Here is an 18,628-nt window from a genome sequence, read left to right on the forward strand (position 1 = left end):
CGGTTAGTTAGTTTACCCTTCTAGCGAATTATGTAAGGCCCCTTGACATCTGCTCCTGTTTCTTATTAACAACATTTTTTTTTATATTTATTTATCATAGTTTTAGCAGTTTGAAGTGTGAGAGTTTGTGCCCTGCTCTCGGCTAATAAGTACTATCAAGGAGCAGTGGTTTACCTCATTAGGAAGCTCTGTGCATTTCATTAATGACAGGGAAATTGGCGTTAACCTCACCCGTTGATATTTTCACAGAGTCTAACAATGGCGACACCTTGAATTGGAGTCACACCCCCGTGTATCTAATTACGCACCGGTGAGGAGATAAGGTTGCCAAAGACTCTTCTGTCATACTTCTTCCTTGAATTATTCAGTGCAGACTCCTCAAATGTGTTAATATTGATAGTATTTTCACAGACAGAGGCATCCAAATTGTACTTTTAAACTGCAGCTCATATATCGCTTATGGAGACTGTGGCATCCAAGTTAATACAGTGCCTAGCAGAATATGCATACCCCTTTAATATTTTTTTTTTGTTGCTGTATAACCAAAAAACCTGGGATTTTATGCACATTTGTCTTTGCAGAATAGTTTACACTCAGCGAGATTGGCTAAAAGAGGGTCAATGTACAGCAAGGTTGGAATCCTGGCACGGATTTCCAATTGGGTTTATGTCTTTAACTGTTTCGTATCTGATGTAAACCTGACGATTGTGGGTTTAAGTTAAAATTCGCTGACCTGCTGGGTCCTGAAAGGTAAACGTCTGCCCTACTCCCAAACCTTTTTGAGCTTCTAACAGCTTTTCTTCCAGTATTGGCCTGTATTTAACTCTACCCATCTTTCCATTAATGCTGAACAGCTCTGCTGGTCTTAAAGAGGAAGAGCATTTATCCAACACATGCCATTTTGTTTATATAGTATGTTACATTTTCATCTCTTCTGACCTGAGCATCTTCTTCAACATTCCCCATGTCCCCTACCTAGTTTGTTGTAAAGCTTCTCTGCTGGAATTAAATTACACATAGTTGGAGTCTATATTTAATAAGTAGGGGACTTCGACAGGTAGTTGGTTGCAGAAGGTTTTATTTTGGGGCATCAGAGGAAAGCAAGGTTAATACAAAAGCACCTTTCAGATTTTTAATTGGAACACATTTTGCTAAACGTGTATCATTTTCATTGCCCTTTCACAGATATGAACTGCTTTGTGTTGATATATCACATATATTCCCAGTTCAACACATTGAAGTTTGTGTTTATACCATCGCATATTGTAAAAAATATCCCTCTGTGGCACTAAAGATTCAAACAGATGCCATCTTGATCTACAAATGTCTGCCTAGTCCAAAACAATCCAAAACATGCCCTGTGGACCGATATCCAATGGAAGGTGTGTTGGGGCTTCATAACAATCTGCCTATGTCCAAGCGCCTTTCTCTAATAACACCAGCAGATGGTAAATATTGAATATTTACATTTGCTTACTCCATCCTTGGCTGGCTGATGGTGTGAATCAATATGGATCTGATGGCATGCCGGCCGGCCTGTCCCACTCCCAGCATATCCATTTCCTAATCCAGCTTTCATTAACATCTTCACCCCTCGTCTCCAAAAGTTCTCATCCAGTGTGGCACTGTAAAAAAGGAACGATTGATTCTCTTGAGTGTGACACACTTCTGATTCAGCTTCATTTTTACAGTAGGAATGTGCTGCTGTGCAGCTGTAAATCCTTTCATTTCAAATGACATTTTCCCATAATTCTCCTGTGAGCAAATATCAGAGTAAAGCAGAAGAAACTTACTTCATTAAACCACTTTTTTTCCCCCACTACCAGTTATTTTTTTCGTCGTCTTTTTTTTTTGTTTTTGTCTTGAGGGAATTCACTCAATAAAGCTGTGTTATTTACCTGGATTATGAGGCCACAACGGACGCTACAGTGCAATATTTTATTAGCTTCACAGCTCGATAAGAGTCAGCGGCAATCAAGCTACATGTTTTTCCACCCGAGGAATCGCGCGGATTGATCCCCTTGTATGATTAGTGCTGCTGAAAGTGGGAAAAGGATTAATATAACCATGACATCCTGCTTATGGCAGCGACGCTGATAAATCCTCCGCCAGTTTTCCTCTCCTCTTGTTCGCCGTCGTTGCTATTTAGGAGAGAGAAATGATCCATAGATCATGGCATGTAAATTATTTAGTACACAAGCATCTAAGTGCCTCAGCTTGCAGTTTTAATTACTCGTATTAGCAGCTAAAGGCTCTTGCCTGACTAATTCTATCCGCTCGCTCATCGTCGCTGCTCAGAAGTTGATGATGCGGAGGCAGGCAGCTCCGGCACTGAAATATGCACACACACACACACACACAGGACGCAAAACAACAACAGGCCAACAAACACACATACAGGAGCTGTTTCTCCACATTTGCGTAATGTGACAGGTCTATTATTACACAGTAAGCCCACGGGAGCACTCAATAAACACCTATTTCTTTCTGTAAATCCTCCTGTCTCCAGCTTCTGCTTACACGGCTCTCCCAAGGCACAACACCCTCTTGTCTCTGCTCCTTTTTTTCCCCCACTCTGCTCATCTCCACTCTTCTCTATGGTGATGTTTCACCCCCCCCCCCACCCCCCATTCAAAAAAAAGGCATTTATACACTGACATTTAGAATATAAATAAAGAAATGCGGACAAGGAGAGGCGGGGAGAATTACAGAGGCCTGTGAATGTGACGGTTGTTTCGCTCGTGTGTACATATCGCGTCTTCACGTTCCCTTCACACATGTGCAAGCACGGACAGCGGCGCTTAACGTTTCCTGCTGCAAAGGTGGTTTATGTGGATTTTATCAGGGCCTGTCAGTCAGGGCTGTGCAGAGACCTCTGAAGGGGCAGGCGCTCAAAATAAAAAACAGACACGTTTGGCTGGATTCTAGTGCTGAGTATTAGTACAAATTTCCCATAACTTTTACAGGTCAGTGTACCATGATGTATTACAAAATAGTTAATAAAGAGTTATACAATAGATTCAAAGCTAGGGAAAGATTACAGAACACAACGCCATGCATATGTTTATTCAATATTTTATTACAATCAGGATTTCACTCTGCAGGACTCCTTTGGTTATAGGGAGGAATAGAGATATTCCAAGCTGCATAGATGCAAAATATGTCAATTAGAAACCTAGACCATCTAACATAATTTTGTTTTTACACAACTACACTGCTAACAATATAAACAGAGTCGGCACAATACAACTGACGTGCATTTTATGCATTTTATAGTGTACTGTAATAAAGGCCCTAATAATAAATAAAGTGGAAGTGGAGATTGTCTGTTTAGAACAGCACAGTTGGATCACCTTTAATGGTCTAGTGCGTCTTCTTTACTGTCTCGTCCTCCCTGTCGAGTGTAGCGCTGTATTTTTTTCATAATTCTAACTCTTGTCTTTCTTCTCTCGGTGCTCCCTGTTTTGTCACATGTAGCTTAGGGTCTTTTCTACTATACTAATCAATCTCACCTGATTGAACCCTTTCCTTTAGTCCATCTAGGAGCAGAAGATTAGCAGTTAGTTGCATTTTACTATTGTACATCCTAACATAATCAACTAATCCTTAAACTGACTGCTTGTGAATTTCTACATAACAAGCAGCTGTATGTTGACCAGAAAAACTTACCTTTTGAACTCTTTGCAACCCAGCTGGTTAACAAAGACAGAACACCTAAACCACAGCTGAGCGGCATTGTGTATGCGGTCCAATAATGTGAGGACTGCTCAGACTCCGACATTGGAGAAACTAAACAACAGCTACATAAACGCATGGCACAGCACAGGAGGGCCAGCAGCTTGGGGCAAGATTCAGCGGTCCACTTGCACCATAAGAGCAAAGGGTATTCTTACGACGACAATGATATCCAGATTTTGGACAGAGGGAACAGATGGTTTAACAGAGGGGTGAAAGAAGACATGTTGGTCATTGATTTGCATCGGACTTAGAATGCACCTAGGAGGATGGGTCTCCATGTGCTTAAAAACAGCAGCACACCAACTGCAGGTTGCTTAAGTGCAAACCACGAGAAGTGACAAAGACTCCTGGATAGGTGTCCAAACGTTTTCAGAAAGAACTGAACAAAAGTCCGGTTGCCTCCGATTTAAGCCTGTTTGCTGTTACGATGACCCGGATAACTGAGAATTTGCACATGCATTGTCGCATTAGATTTAAATAAAAATGATTTGTTTCATGAAAATGAGGCAAGTATTTTAGTTTTAGATTCCAGGTCCTGTTTTAATTAAGCTTCTAGAAATGCCTCAATATAAATGTCTTAAAATAAGAAAAAAGGACAGCATGTATAAAGTTATCTTATTAAATTTATACACAGAAACCTACATTATCAGTTGAGGGGAGAACTTTTTGCATAGAAATATGATATAATCTACATAATGATTTGTCAGTGACACGTTATTGACTTCATTCTACCCCAGGGTTTCCCCCAGCGTATTATAAGCCTAGCGGGTCGCCCTTCCAGGCTAAGCATCATTTGTTTATTTTAAACACCTCGATGTTTGAGAGCGACATAAAACGGTCATTAAAGTTCTCGTCCGGGAGAACACCTCCCGGTCTAAATAGCTAACACGCTAGCTGTTATTTAGCCCGACGCACAGTACGTCCACACTGCGCCCCTCCTTTGAGTCGCGTAACGTAACGCTCCTCCCACATCCACCCCCCCCCCCTGCATGTGCCTGTTGTCAGTAGATATTTAAATGGTCGTAACAAACTTAATGGAATGGTTTCTTCATCGTTTTCACATCAACACTATTTTTCCAGACTCTTGATTTTCTGAGTGCTCAGTCTGTTTTTAACTCACTTTCAATGGAAGAAAAGAAGGAAGCAACATTTTTGCATCAGTGAATGGATCACTTGATCTCTGAATCAAAGAAAATATGTAAAAAAATTCCTACTTTGACAGACTGTGTAGGAATACCAAGGCACATATAAACCAGCTGACATGACCCTCCATGACCTTACCCTGAAGTGTTAGATAGATGCTTGATAACGTGAGCCGGCAACCCGACCTCCTCTGCCAGTGATTAAAATTTGATCCTGCATCTTAGCAAGCTAGCGCGTCCCAAGCTACTGTTGTGACCGCCGTGCTCACCCCTACACACTGTCAAGCTGCGAATGCACTTTTATGAGAGCAGTAACGTCGGTTCCGTCTGCACAACGTTCTTTTCAAAGTAGAAAGGCTTTATGGATCGTGAAGGATGCTTTTGGTTTTGGACGCTTTTATTCTGTGTTCGCAGCTCTCTGCCCGGACCGCTCATGCTAGCTATGAGCACTGGGCCATCTGAGAAAGTGTCACACTTTTAAAGGTCAACTCTGCACATTTCAGCGGCAAGCCAATACGATCTGAACGGAAGCCCGTGCCGTTCAAAGGGAGGGCCTCTGTAGAGGTTGACTTACTCCAGTGTGCGTGGTGAAAGGAATACTAGTTCACATTTACATTTATGAATATATCTTTCCACTGCATCCCCTCTGGTTGCATCTGAAAATAGAGAAAAATTATCACAGCGAAGGGGAAAAACGAGAGGGGGAAAATATTATGTTATTCATGAGGAAAACTTCTGTTGACTCTGAGAAAGAAAGAGAGTGAAAAAAAAAACGTCAGCACATTCTAAGTCAAACACCCTTGGTTGCTGCTTTTGTAACCAGAAAACAAGATTTTTTTTTTTTTTTCATGTCCCCTCTCCCTCCCCCTACCTCGTCTTTTTTTTTTTTTCCCCCTTGCATTTACAACACCTACAGGACAAGATTGCTAAATTGCGGGGACAGAGTAGGTTCATCATTGTGATGCAAAAGAAGTTGAAATGCAACCCCAAGGCGAGGTAGCTGAGTTTGAGGGATCAAGAGAAAGTGAGAGGGAGGGATAAAAAAAAAGTAGCTCAGACCTTTGATGTAGCAGCAACAAATTTACCTTGTGACAGAAGATACATGGGTGCAATAAACGAGTTATACCAGCCCTTACACATGCAATCAGATGATTCTGGCCAGGGTGTTAATTGGATCCTAACCGGCAGATCTGATACGCCCGGGCCCCGGTGGTGAGGGGGGGGGAAAGCCTTTCCAAGTGATGAACTATAATTCACTGAGCTGCTTGAAGCACTTGTAATTTACTGTGTGTCACTGATGAAGAGGCTGATCCAGTGGAGGCCATATTACCTGCAACATCAGAGGAACCCCCCCATCCACCCCGAAACCCTCCCACACACACACATACCAACATTACCGTCACCTGCTCGCACACTTTCTATTTCAACTCTCTGCTCTCGCTGCACTTTCCTTTTAATTCTCTCCCTTTCACTCTCGCTGTTGCGCCCCTTTAGGGAGTTTGGCGAGCATCAGCGGAGAGAGAGAGAGAGCTGTGCCAGTTTTGCCGATAAAGGTGTGTCAGCGTGCGCTGATAATGAAGCAAACAATGTGCATGAGCTAGACACTAGTGTGCACTGGATTCACGAGGCCTAATCAGTAAGTTTCTACATGAAGAGATAAATCAATATGGAAATTGTGCTAAGCCCATCCCAATCTCCTGAGGGAGTTCTATGAGATGCTTTTACATGATGGGTCTTTATGTTATTATAAATTGCAGTTACTGTGCACTGCTGCCAAGCTGCTATAGAAATTGATTCAGGAAAACATTCAGTAATCCACTTTGCTTTAGGACCGGCAAACTACGGCATCGATCTTGAATAGCCCAACATGTGCTTTGACACACCATCCTGTCTATGCATGTTTGATTTAGTATTTATACTCTAACTGTGTCACATTTTCTCACCTTATGGGAACAAACTTGTCATAGATCAACAATGAAGTGGAACGAAAATGATGTGAAATAGTTTTCAAAATACATTGCAAAAAGAAAATCATATATATTTTTTAGAATCAACCCATTTTTCTCTTGTGCCCCTAAATACAATCCAATGCAACCTATTGCTTTCAGAAGTCACCTAATTAATAACAAAAATTCCACATGCACTCTTACTTTTGACAGACCATTTCAATGTAGAAACACAGTAGTGGCTGCATTATGCTGTGGGAATGCTTTTCTTCAGCAGGAACAGGGAAGTTGGTCAGAGTTGATGGGGGAATTGATGGAGCTGTTTACAGTTCTGAAAAAAAAGCTTGTTACAGGGTGAAAAGGATGTGAGACTGGGACAGTGGCGGGGCAGTTTTAAGTTTAGAAAGCATAGTCGTGTTAGTCAAAGCCCAGTCCTAAATCCAAGAGAGAATATTTGGCAAGATGCGGTACTCTCCACCCAGTCTGACTGACTGTGGGTTATTTTTCATTTTCTTTCCACTTTAGTCATGGACTACTTTATGATGGTTTATCAAGGAAAATCTCAGGGAAATACATAAAAATGGCTGGCTACAACCAGACAGAATGTGGAACATGTTGAATGGGTGTGAAGACTTTTGCGAGGCATAGACTTGGACTTGAGAGTTGAATCCTGCCAGCTCAGCCAGCACTGTTGTTATGTTGCTCTCTTAGGGAGGCGTCCTGGCTATCAGTGATGCTCTGGCCACATTTGGCTGTAATTGGTTGGTAGATGAGCAGCAATGGAGCTGAGATGTCAGAAGTCAACAGGCTATCACGGGGGTCCACGTTTGGTGAAACGACGATTAAAGTCATGGGGTTTCGGACCTCGTTTCCTTTCTTAATTTCTTAATCTTTCTCAATCGCTGTGTAAAAACAGAGCCAATGGCTTAATTGGTAGTCACTTGTACCCTGCCAAGGATTCACAGTAATTAAACACGAGGACCCCTCAGTTCCTTATTGCTTTTATCTCTGCAGTGTCTGAAGCTCTGCTCAGTTTCCTGTCCTTGTGACTGGAGCCTATGTTGTTGACAGCCACCCCACAGTGTTTTTGGTTGGCATCTGATCACCAGTTCTCCCTCTAATTATTGGGAAGTGAGCTGTGTTAACGTGAAATCAAATGAAAGGAATACCCAGCCTAACTAACTGATTAGATTTGAACTGGATCTCCTGGTTTACCCGGCTTTGATAAAAACACATCGTTGTAAATCTAAAATGATGCATATCCAAGTGAGTCAAACACGTTGGGGGTGTCACTTTGGTGAACATGGGGTGCAGAAATCCCTGCCATTTTGGGCAGAGCAGTGAAAAAGGTAAGACAGGTTGTTGCTTATTTGGGTAAGGGTCCCATTGCTATTTTACATTATGAGCCAATTTAAAGGGTATTTTTTTGCTCTTGAGATTTAAGGACAGCTTCAAGGTTCATGTCAGTGTAGCTCATTGTTTTCAAGACAAAATGTATAAACAAAAAGGGCTTCAATTCTGATCTTCAAGTAAATCAAGGGGATTTCTAAAGCAAAACTTTATATTCAAAGGTTTTTTCAATTATTATTTGAATATATCTTTTACTGTGGGTATTTGTACTATTAAGACCTGGAAACTAACATTTTTAGGTATTACCTTAATGGCTACATCAGCTGTGGATAATTTTTAACAATTGAGCAAGTCTCATTAATACCTTCTGCATACCAAAACTGGAACACAATTCTTCCCTTCTGAATAACAGAGAAAAGAAGAAGCACAGTCCAATTGGATATCACAGTTCCCTCTTCTGCAATAGAGAGCCTATTCGTGGCGCGTGGATGTTTACGCCACTGCCAACGTCTACTAAATGCTCATTAATTTCATCCCTTCGTGGCAAAATCATTTCAAGGAGAGGCAATTCAGCCTCCTGTTCCTTTCAATTCAGTGCTCACGTCAATCAAGCCCTCCTGCAGGATCCTGCAGAATGGAGGTGTTATATTGCCGCAATTATCATGTCATATACTCGAAAATGTAAATGAACGTGTGTGTAAAATTAAATTTATGGGTTGTCAGTGAAGAATAAGAACCAGGAGAGCAATTACTTATCTGCTTTCATCTTGGAGCCTCTGATACGTCAAGCAGAAAAGCATGCAGTTAAATGCTGGAATTAGCATTGTGCTGCACTTCACAGTAGATGTGGGCCAGTGCCTTTTCCCCCCCTCTCTCTTTTCCCTTCCTGCTTTTTCTTTTCCTGTTCCTTTTTTGGGGAGGTGATTATCACCCATTACGTATAAAGCTAATGACAGCATAAAAAGAGCCTCCATATTTCATAAACTTGTTTTCTTTTTTTTAACCTATTCTGTTACTTAATTTTGCATTTCTTGTTTGAAGTCTTGTTTTTTTTTCAGTGCTGATGACATCCTGCATTATTCACCTACAAATACCTGACTTTGAGTGCCTATATTTCACCTCCCACACAATGCCGACACTGTTTGAAGCTCCGTGTACAAATTTATATTTAATTCCACTTTACATATGTATGCGCATACATTTGCGGAAAACCCCGCACGGGTACGCCTGCATCTATTTTTTTGTGTGCCCAAACATCTTTGAGCTCGCTCCAATTAATAGCCTTAATGAGTGCATCTCTGCTGATGTTTGCCCGCTGCACTTGTCCAATTGTAATGGCATCTAACACAAAACCAGGAGTGACTGCAGGGGTAATTACTTACCTAGCAAATGTACCTTTAAGGGTTAATAACACCGAAGGTGTAAGCATGGCATTTGCATAATTACACATGGACTGTTTAATTTGCAACTTTTGACAGCTTTTGTTCGACAACTCGCTTATTGTGAATGCAATTTCTCTTGTCCCCTTGCAAGCATCGAGGAGTCCAAAGAAGAAAAGAGATGTACCACAAACAGCCTCCTCCTCCTCCATCTCTCCTACCTTAGATGGAGTCCCTTCTCTCTAAGACCCTAATGAACAATGGAGGCAGGATTTGTTTGAATATGAATATGAATGTGCAGCGGGGCCGGCTGGAAGTTGACCTTCAGCTGTGATTTTCAGTTCATCAGGATTAGTCAAGGCGGGCGATCAGGAGCCACTAATGCATAATGACTTCTAAAATGAAAAATGTGTAGTGACCATGCAAATGTCTCGGCTAATCAAAGAGGGGGGAGAAACCTGGGATGGTGGTGGCGAAGGGGGGGGTTGGCATCGAGGAGAGGAGAGCTAAACAAGGACGTGTCAAGGCCTGACAGAGAGAGGGAGAGGAGCGGAGAGAAGGAGGGAGGAAGGAGAGACATGCATGGAAAGTAATCAAGCCAGCTTGATTAGCTGGCAATGAGGACAGGGATGTCTTATTGGCCCCTTGACACTCCATATAGGGTAGCTACTGTCATGGCAGCTCCGTGGCAAACACTGTTGCAATTAGAATCAGTGAAGGTGTTACTCCGTGTTGATGTTTCAACCGTGTTTGCCATCTATGTTGATTCCAAACACTTGTTGAGTCTTAAGCTGATTTCCGTCTATGCTGATGACATTAGAGTGTATTTTAAAGGTCATACAGAAGGAAGGAACTGCACCGCACCTTCTTGGCAGTCGAGTTGTGTAAGTCCCGGCAAAGTGTCAGTTAGATACTAAATCATTAACTGGTTTTCACTCTCCGAAAAGTAAACAGAGAAATCTTCTCTTCTTAAGATGTTACATTTTTAAAGGAGCCACGAGGAGTTAAAACTCCAAAATAAAACTGTTAGGTTCCACTCCCCTGTTGGATTGCGCACACGCAATCAAAGACGGCAGCAAAACATATTGTTTTCCTATTGATCTGCTGCCTCAGAAGTTGGGAGCTGTGGTGCCTGAGAAGAATTTGGAAGAAGCAAAGCATTGTGTATCTTTGTTTTTCTGCTTCTTGATAGCTTAACATCCAGAAATGGCACCATTTTTTTTTTCTAATCGACGCACCCGCAGAGACATCTGCTTGTTTGTCCGATTTTTTTTTTTTTCTTTTCTTACCTTAAATACTTAAAGGTGAACCCTAAATTCCCTGCCACAATGTCTCCACCTTATCAGTGCAGTTATAATCAGTTTTAGAGTTGTGCATTTTCATGCTGTTTAACAGTAGCAGCACTGATAGGCACGCCAAAGTAGGGGAGTTCAAGGGTCCTGCTAATTAAGGTCTATGTCTATTTAAATCCCCCAGCTTTTCCCAGCAGAATAAAGGAAGAAAAATAAGATGAGCAACACAAAGACACAGCACCCATGTGTCCTTCAGCATCTCCTCTAGGCTGCCAAACGTCACAGCCTGCTCCCCCTACCTTTCAAACCACCAGTTAACTCATTCCCAGTAGATCCACGCTTCTATGCGTGATTCATTTTTTAACGCTCTATTTTTCAAACTTTTTTCCAATTTTTCTCATCTCCCTACCCGTTCCCCCCGCTCTCCCATTGTTTGCCCTTCCCTCCGCTCTCCATTTTCACATTTATTGCATCTTGTTTGTCTTGCCCCTCTCCGTGCCTCCTTCCTCGCCCTGACTCTCATTCCATCATTTCATTACATATCATCCATGTTCAGGTTCCAGTGTCAGTGGCCATGATGAGTCCCCAAGTGATCACACCACAGCAGATGCAGCAGATCCTCCAGCAGCAGGTTCTTTCCCCACAGCAGCTCCAGGCTCTGCTCCAGCAGCAGCAAGCGGTGATGCTGCAGCAGGTACACAGACACTAACACACACACACACACACACACATGCACAAAGAGAATAATGAAAGACCAAAACGAAAATAAATATAATGACACAAACACCTCAGAGATAGCAGCAAAAGCAAAACTTCAAAGTATGCATTAATATCTACGTCTTCACACTTGTTCAATTAAGTTCAATTTATTTATATGGAGAAAATCAAATAAATGTCATCTTAAGGTACTTGAAAAGAATACAAAAATCAGATATAGTTGATGACCTATTATTTAACTTGGTCCAAATGGTGTTGCACTTAATCCTGTTTATTTCAAAGAAGTCCAGCCGTGTAGTCAGTCTTAATCTTGATAAAATAAAGACACATTCAGTTGATAATTTAATCGCAATTGGTGAGAAGTTGGGGATCTATAGAAGCCCAGCTGATCGGATCAATTAGTTGATTCAATTTTAAACATGTGTGTGGAGACAGTGGTGATGGCTACATGCCATTTATTTGGAAGAGACGTATTGCAGGATTAATGTCCATGTCCAGCTCAGGGTGCTGAGCACAATAAAATAATAAAATAGTCACTGAGCCAGGAGCACTTATAAGAGAAAAAGCAAAGAGAAAATACAGCGGCTACATCCAGTAAAGACACACGGCTGAAAAACAGCACTAAGCCAGGAGTACTATCTATGAAAAATAAAGACAGTGAAGTACAACAGGAGGTAATGGAAGTAATAGTGCTGACTTTGGCTACATCCAGAAATGAGACACAACTAAGCACAAACACTGAGCTTTGAGAAGTCTCAGAGGGACAGTAAAACAGAGTGGGGGCACCTGTAGCTCGGTCAATGGCTTTGTCCAGAGTAGACACAGAGTCAAACACTCAGAAAAAGGTATTTTCTGTGAGAGGGGAAGCCAAACACTGTAGCAATGGGCGAGGACGACTTTCTATAGGGGGAAAAAAACGTAATGAGAGTAAAGGCTATGTTGCTGACTCCATCTTGGAAAAAGTCAGCCCAATAGAGTCACTGGGCTGGGCGTACCTTCTACGGAAGGATAAGAGCGTGCAGAGAGAGCCCCGTAGATTACTGGTACTGATGTATACATGAAGAGTAGAAGAAGATCACAGAGTGGTCAGTAAATCCTCTGTTAGCTTCAGGAATACCATATCCAACTAACTAACCTGATCAAAAAGTTTTACATCTTTAAAGTTTAAAATCTAGCCTTAAGTTCAGGAAGAGGGTCTGACTTAGAAAAACTGAGGTGGCTACTAACATAAAACTTAGCTTCCCATTCCACGTTATTAAACTCTAAACCCCATAAAGAACTGGAAGGGTCTATAAAAATCATGTTGCATTTTGTAAGGGTTTTACATTTGTAAGGTATTTACACTTTGATTATAACTTTTAAGCTCTTACATGCAGCCTGCAAATCAACTCACCGTCTGAAGTCATTCTTGCTGACACTTGCTTTTGCGAGCTCACCACGGTGTCCTTGACACGCTTACCAAAAACAATCCTAAATTGAAGTACATGTTCATGTCACCTCTAATTAACCGTCTCTGGTGGTGTCGCTGGTTCAATTCCCTGACAAGCTTCCGTCAGGGACTCTGAGAGTAGGGCTGAGCGGAAGAAGCTGAGTGATAGGTGATGGATGATGTAATATTTGGAATTGACTTGAGGAAGCACACGCTTGGTACAGTCTCATTTCAGAGTTGAAATGCATTTCTCATTCAAAGACTTGATTAACGGATAGAGAATAGATTAATTAAGCATGTCAGTCATTCTGATTGTCCCTCTTTAATAATTGTGTTGCTACTCAAGGCTTTCTTTTGGTACATTCGTATGCCATTCCACACCCATTTTAAACTTCTGGTGTGTAATATTTTGCTCAACATTTTAGTTGGCTTATGTTGATTTTAGGACAGGGAAATGTTGTCAAGTTGTTCCTCACCAGTATCCATTGTCTAGATCTAGATCTCTCCTACATCAGCTTAGTTTCAACAAATTGTTAGTATTAAGTTATGTTGCTAAGAGCCCAAATATATCAACAGTTCCTAAAGCTTCACTGTTTCAGTGACCAAATTATCTCCTAAATCGGCCTAAAGCTTTGAAATAGGTCCAATACGCTTGTTTTCAAATTGTTGTCTAAAAAGACCATAGCATAAATATGTTGCAACAAAAACTGAAACTACCATTGTACTATCCTTGTAGGATAAATTATTTGTTTATGAGGGTTTAAAATCCTTTTCACCAGTCTGCACATACAGGCAGCCACATTAATATTAAAAATGATGGATTATTGTCTAGAACAATTCAGTTTTAGACAATTGGGGAATATCACTTTTAAATATAAAATACCTAAAGCAAAATAAAAAAGGTAAAGTTGATTAAAACAGATTTTCTCTGAGGGTTTGTGCTTTTTTTGGAGTTTGTCTGTAACCCCCAAACAGAATATTGCAGAAGGTAGACATCTTCAAGAAGTTCTATTCCCTTGTCTCTGAAAAGATTATTTATAGTTTTTGATCATAGCAGCAGAGATAAGAGTTCTTATTTCGTATCACTGGTGTTTGTAAAGCTTTGACCGGCAGATGACTATTCCTGCAGATTCAGATTTCTCCTTATGAATTTTATCTTCAGAGGATATAGGCATGGCATTCAGAATGTTTTTCCTGCCTTTTTGCACTGAGTGGTCATTAATTATCTGCATTAGAAGCAGAGGTGCTTTCACACTAAGTGTGTGTGAGACGAGGCCCTGAAAAATATGGCTTTATTATTTTTAAACGAAGATAAAACGATTTTAGAATTGATATTTTAAGATGTTTTTAGCCCCTTAATTTAGCAATTATAACTAGTTTTTTTTTACTAACTGTTAACAATTTCCACTAAGTGCTGTCAGTACTTCCAAATCCAGCATTCACTCATTTAGTCTTTTAATAGCAGCTGGAATTACCAGCTGACATACCCCATAAAAAAATTGGCTTAAACCTTTTATGCTTCCTCTTACTTGATTTTCAAGCACCTTGTTGATATAGTCATCTTCGTTTAGTAACAGCATCCACACCGAAGAGTGCTAATGTTATCGGACCTGGTTGTGATTAGATATGGTGCATTCACTGACCAGAAAAAGGGCCAGACACGCCTGAAATGGTCTGACTCTGGTCTCCAGCTGATTTTTCTGATGGTTTTTCTTGATCATTTGGAGATAAAAAATGTATTCAGTGTATCTTCTCTTTGTCCTTTGTCTTTTATGAATGTTTATGCCTACAGCAACACCTGCAGGAGTTTTATAAGAAACAACAGGAGCAGCTTCATCTGCAGCTTCTCCAACAACAGCATCCCGGCAAGCAGGCTAAAGAGGTAGATGCAACATCACGCATACCAAAGATTTAAAGACACATAGAAGATATAAAGATAAACACACACACAGGGAAACAAATGTTTGTCTAATTCCCACAGGTGGAGTTTTACCTTTGAGTTTCTTTTTGTCAAGCAGAACTCCTTTTCAGGGGAAACTGACAGATTCATGTTCTAATCATATTTTAGCAAGTTTAACAATCAAGTGTGCTTTGATGAACGGTTTCCAAGGGACATATGAAGAATGACCAAATTCAAAGAGTCCTGCACCCAAACAGTTAACTAAGTTTTTTTTTTCTCTGGGCATTCAAATGTATCAACCACCAAGTTATAGTGTTTGCCTCTCATAAATCTGAGAACAGTCAGCTGGTTGACAGAAAAGGCTTTGTCTCTTTCCTCTTGGCTGTGAAAACACAAGTGAGACAAGTCAACCGCATTTAAGTAAGACCGTTGATGCTGAACCTTGTGAGGCAGTGCAGGGCCCCATCCAAGACAACACTGGAAGTATTTAAATTGATAAGAAAGAAAGACTGTATCACCTAAACACACACACACGCCCTCCCCCTTTCTTTTCTTCCTTTCCTCTGTGATGCTCCTCTCGCCGTCTCCTCAGTCTGCCTATTATGCTGCCCCCAACAGGAAGTCGCAACTGACCTCCCGGCGGCTTTGTTTCTGTTTGGATTTGTGAATAGAGTTTTTCAGGGGCCTTGCCGTCAAATATGGAATAGAAATTGCTCCTTTATTTCTCTCGAGACACGTCGGAAGGTTGCAAGGCGAGGGAGCAAACTGTCTCCCTCCATCACTCCATTATGCAGCCTGTTTTCCAGTGAGTGCATCTCAAGTTGTGCCTCTCCTATGCACCGTTCAATCAATCATCTGAATATTTCAAGACTGCAAACCCACCCGTACATGTCCATTCACCTCAACCGACAGAAAGAGCAGTAATGAGAGAGGCAGCAAAGAGGCACCTCTGGAGGAGCTGCAGTGATCTTTAGCTTAAGTGGAAGAATCTGTCAACACAACTTTAAATCATGCACTCCAAACCTAGACGTTAGGGAGGAGGACCAGAAAGAAAGCTAATACGGAAAGAAAACTTTAAGAAGTCCTGTTTGTACATCGCATCAAAGTATCAGTTTGATACTAAATCATTACATGGTTTTCAGTCTCTGATCAGACTCAAGCAAACATGTGGAACAAAGTGCTCTAGCATTCAAAATGACTGCACAAAGCCCTGAACACACCATCCCCACTGGGAAACTTGTTGATTTCAGCATCATATGGGGATGTTTTCTGTTTGCTTGTTTTTTTTTTATCAGAGAAAGGAAATATACCTTACTTTTCTGATTTAATTTCTTAGAGAAAACACATATAACTTTCTTTCTATTTTACAATTGTTGCAAAATTTGTGTTGGTCTTTCACAAGAAAAATAAAAGTCACAACAAAACGGTGTATTTTGTCGTGTAACAATATTAAAAAAAAAAAAAATGCTCAATTGGTTTGAATACTTTTGCAAGCCCATTTCTAGTTTGATATTTTCCATCTCGCTGCGGTGTATTTCACAAGCCCTTCGCAGCTGCCTGTCTGGCTTGGCAGTAAACAACTTACCGAGGAGAGTCCAGTGGGAGGGGGAAGCGGGGTGGCGCGCCATCCGTGTGTTTGTGACCGTGCATTCAAATGCACGTGGACCTGTAAAACTCTCATTCCGTCTGTTCCCCCTGGTCAAATAAGCTGTAACAGAGCATCGGCGAAGGCGAGACAATTAACTATCGAGGACGGCGGGGGGAAAGGATTATACCAGAGGCTTAGTATCATACACAATCAGAAGCTAAATACACTGACAGTCTCACTTTTGTGAGGAGATAACAGCACTTTGGTACAGCCCAAAAAAACCAGGAGGGAAGACTAAGTGCGAGCAGACAGAGAGCTAGAACCTGCGGAGGATGAAGCAAAGAGGCAGAGCTAAGGTCATGGAGGAGGCGAGGGAGATTTCTCCAAACGCTCACAGACGGCGAGCCGACGTCTCCTGCGCTCTCAGCTGTTAATTCCACCGTAATTTCCACTCCCTCCTCTTCCCCCGTGCTCCCCTCTTCCTCCCGCTCCTCTCTATAGCAACAACAGCAGCAGCAGCAGCAGCAGCAGCTGGCCGCCCAGCAGCTCGTCTTCCAGCAGCAGCTCCTGCAGATGCAGCAGCTCCAGCAGCAGCAGCACCTGCTCAACATGCAGCGGCAGGGCCTGCTCTCCCTGCCCGGGCCCGCTCCGGGCCAGGCCGCCCTGCCCGGACAGAACCTGCCCCCGCCAGGTGAGCAAGTCGCGTTGGTTTGGAGCACATGCCCCCCTGTTGTTTGTCCGCAAGTATCAGCGCCGCCTCTTCCCCGCTCCTTCCTCTCGATCTTGTCTTGGGTTTTCTAATTGGTATGCGCATGTGATCCTGTTGTGTTATCTTTAAGTGTGTCTGTCTGCGTCCCTCTCATTGGTATGCTCCCCTACCATCCAATTTGTCCTTAACTCTGCACATGAATGTTTTGTTTAGTCTTGCACTCTTCCTCCTAGTCTTCATTGCTCTGTTTGTCTACCTCTGTCTCTCTCCTAGCCCTGCAAGTGTTTGTATTTGCTGTTTTCCATCTTTGTTTCTGTCCCCCCCCACACACACACACACACACACTCCCCCTTCTTTCGGTGCTTGTTGCTGTTCTTTACCGCCGTTATTGAGATGAAGGAAAGCACAAACACAAGAGGGAGAGTGGAGAACAGACTCCATTTTCTTCCTCCCCGTTCCAAGTAAACACTCCTGTTTGTTGTTTACCGGTGAAATGGCGGGGACGGGAAAACAACAGGCAGGGAGGTGTTTGACAAGATCACAGGAGTGAATGTTGAGTAATGAGTTCCCACACTACGATAGAAAGCCTTGTTTACCGAGGTGGAATTGGCAAGGAATCGCAAGGAGCAAGTGAGCTGTTTTTCAATTAAAGTCAATATCTGACTAGATACAAGAGACGTGCTGAAAATTCAAGTTTGTAGGGAAAAAATTAGAGTAGTTTAGATATTTTCAGCAGTGCCGTGAGAGTGCGATCGCCAAAGTTAGGGTTTTAGCTGGCTCACAGTTTACCGCAACTTCCCCTTCCTCTGCGATCCCAACAGGTGGCTTGAGCCCCGCGGAGCTCCAGCAGCTGTGGAAGGACGTGACCGGAGGCGGCGGCGGCGGCGGCCACGCCATGGAGGACAACGGCATCAAACACAACAGCAGCGGCGGCATCGGCGGCACCGGGGCCGGCGTCGTCAGCAGCGGTTTAGACCTCTCCACCAACAACTCCACTTCAACTACCTCCTCCTCCAACCCTGCCAAAGCGTCGCCGCCAATCTCGCACCACTCCATCACCAACGGACAGTCGCCCATCCTCAACCACAGACGAGAGCGGGAAAGAGAGCGCGAGAGGTAGAGGAACATGGCACCGAGGCGCCTTTTTTGAGAGATTACAGCAGAGCACAACAAGCCGCTTGATGTTGTTGTGCAGAAACTCCGGGGAAAACGAGACGTTTTGTTTATTTGTTCAATAGTTTATTAGTGCCTTAGTGGTACTCAAGCAAAAGGAGAACCTTATTCTCCCGGGGGAGCTTCTGAACAAACTTAGCTTGCACACACATATCAAACGCAGGGAGTAGAAGCCACGCAGGCAGGCCCACTTAAACTGACAACAAACCTCGCTGGCAGACAAGACAAGGTAACCCCCTTGTACATTAAGTATTTAGTGCTTTGT

General features: G+C 42.4%; 1 protein-coding gene across 9 annotated transcripts in view; it reads left to right on the forward strand.

Moving 5' to 3' along the window:
• foxp2 (forkhead box P2) overlaps positions 1 to 18,628 on the forward strand; it is a 128,745-nt gene that overhangs the window by 77,796 nt on the left and 32,321 nt on the right. For all 9 annotated transcript variants that reach the window (XM_036149220.1, XM_036149226.1, XM_036149221.1 and 6 more), the window contains 4 exons: positions 11,404 to 11,541; positions 14,786 to 14,875; positions 16,983 to 17,172; positions 18,012 to 18,306. In XM_036149220.1, the coding sequence (XP_036005113.1) occupies positions 11,404 to 11,541; positions 14,786 to 14,875; positions 16,983 to 17,172; positions 18,012 to 18,306 (713 nt within the window). The remainder of the gene's footprint in view (positions 1 to 11,403; positions 11,542 to 14,785; positions 14,876 to 16,982; positions 17,173 to 18,011; positions 18,307 to 18,628) is intronic.

The sequence above is a fragment of the Fundulus heteroclitus genome, chromosome 17 (assembly GCF_011125445.2).
Source record: "Fundulus heteroclitus isolate FHET01 chromosome 17, MU-UCD_Fhet_4.1, whole genome shotgun sequence".
NCBI lineage: Eukaryota > Metazoa > Chordata > Actinopteri > Cyprinodontiformes > Fundulidae > Fundulus > Fundulus heteroclitus.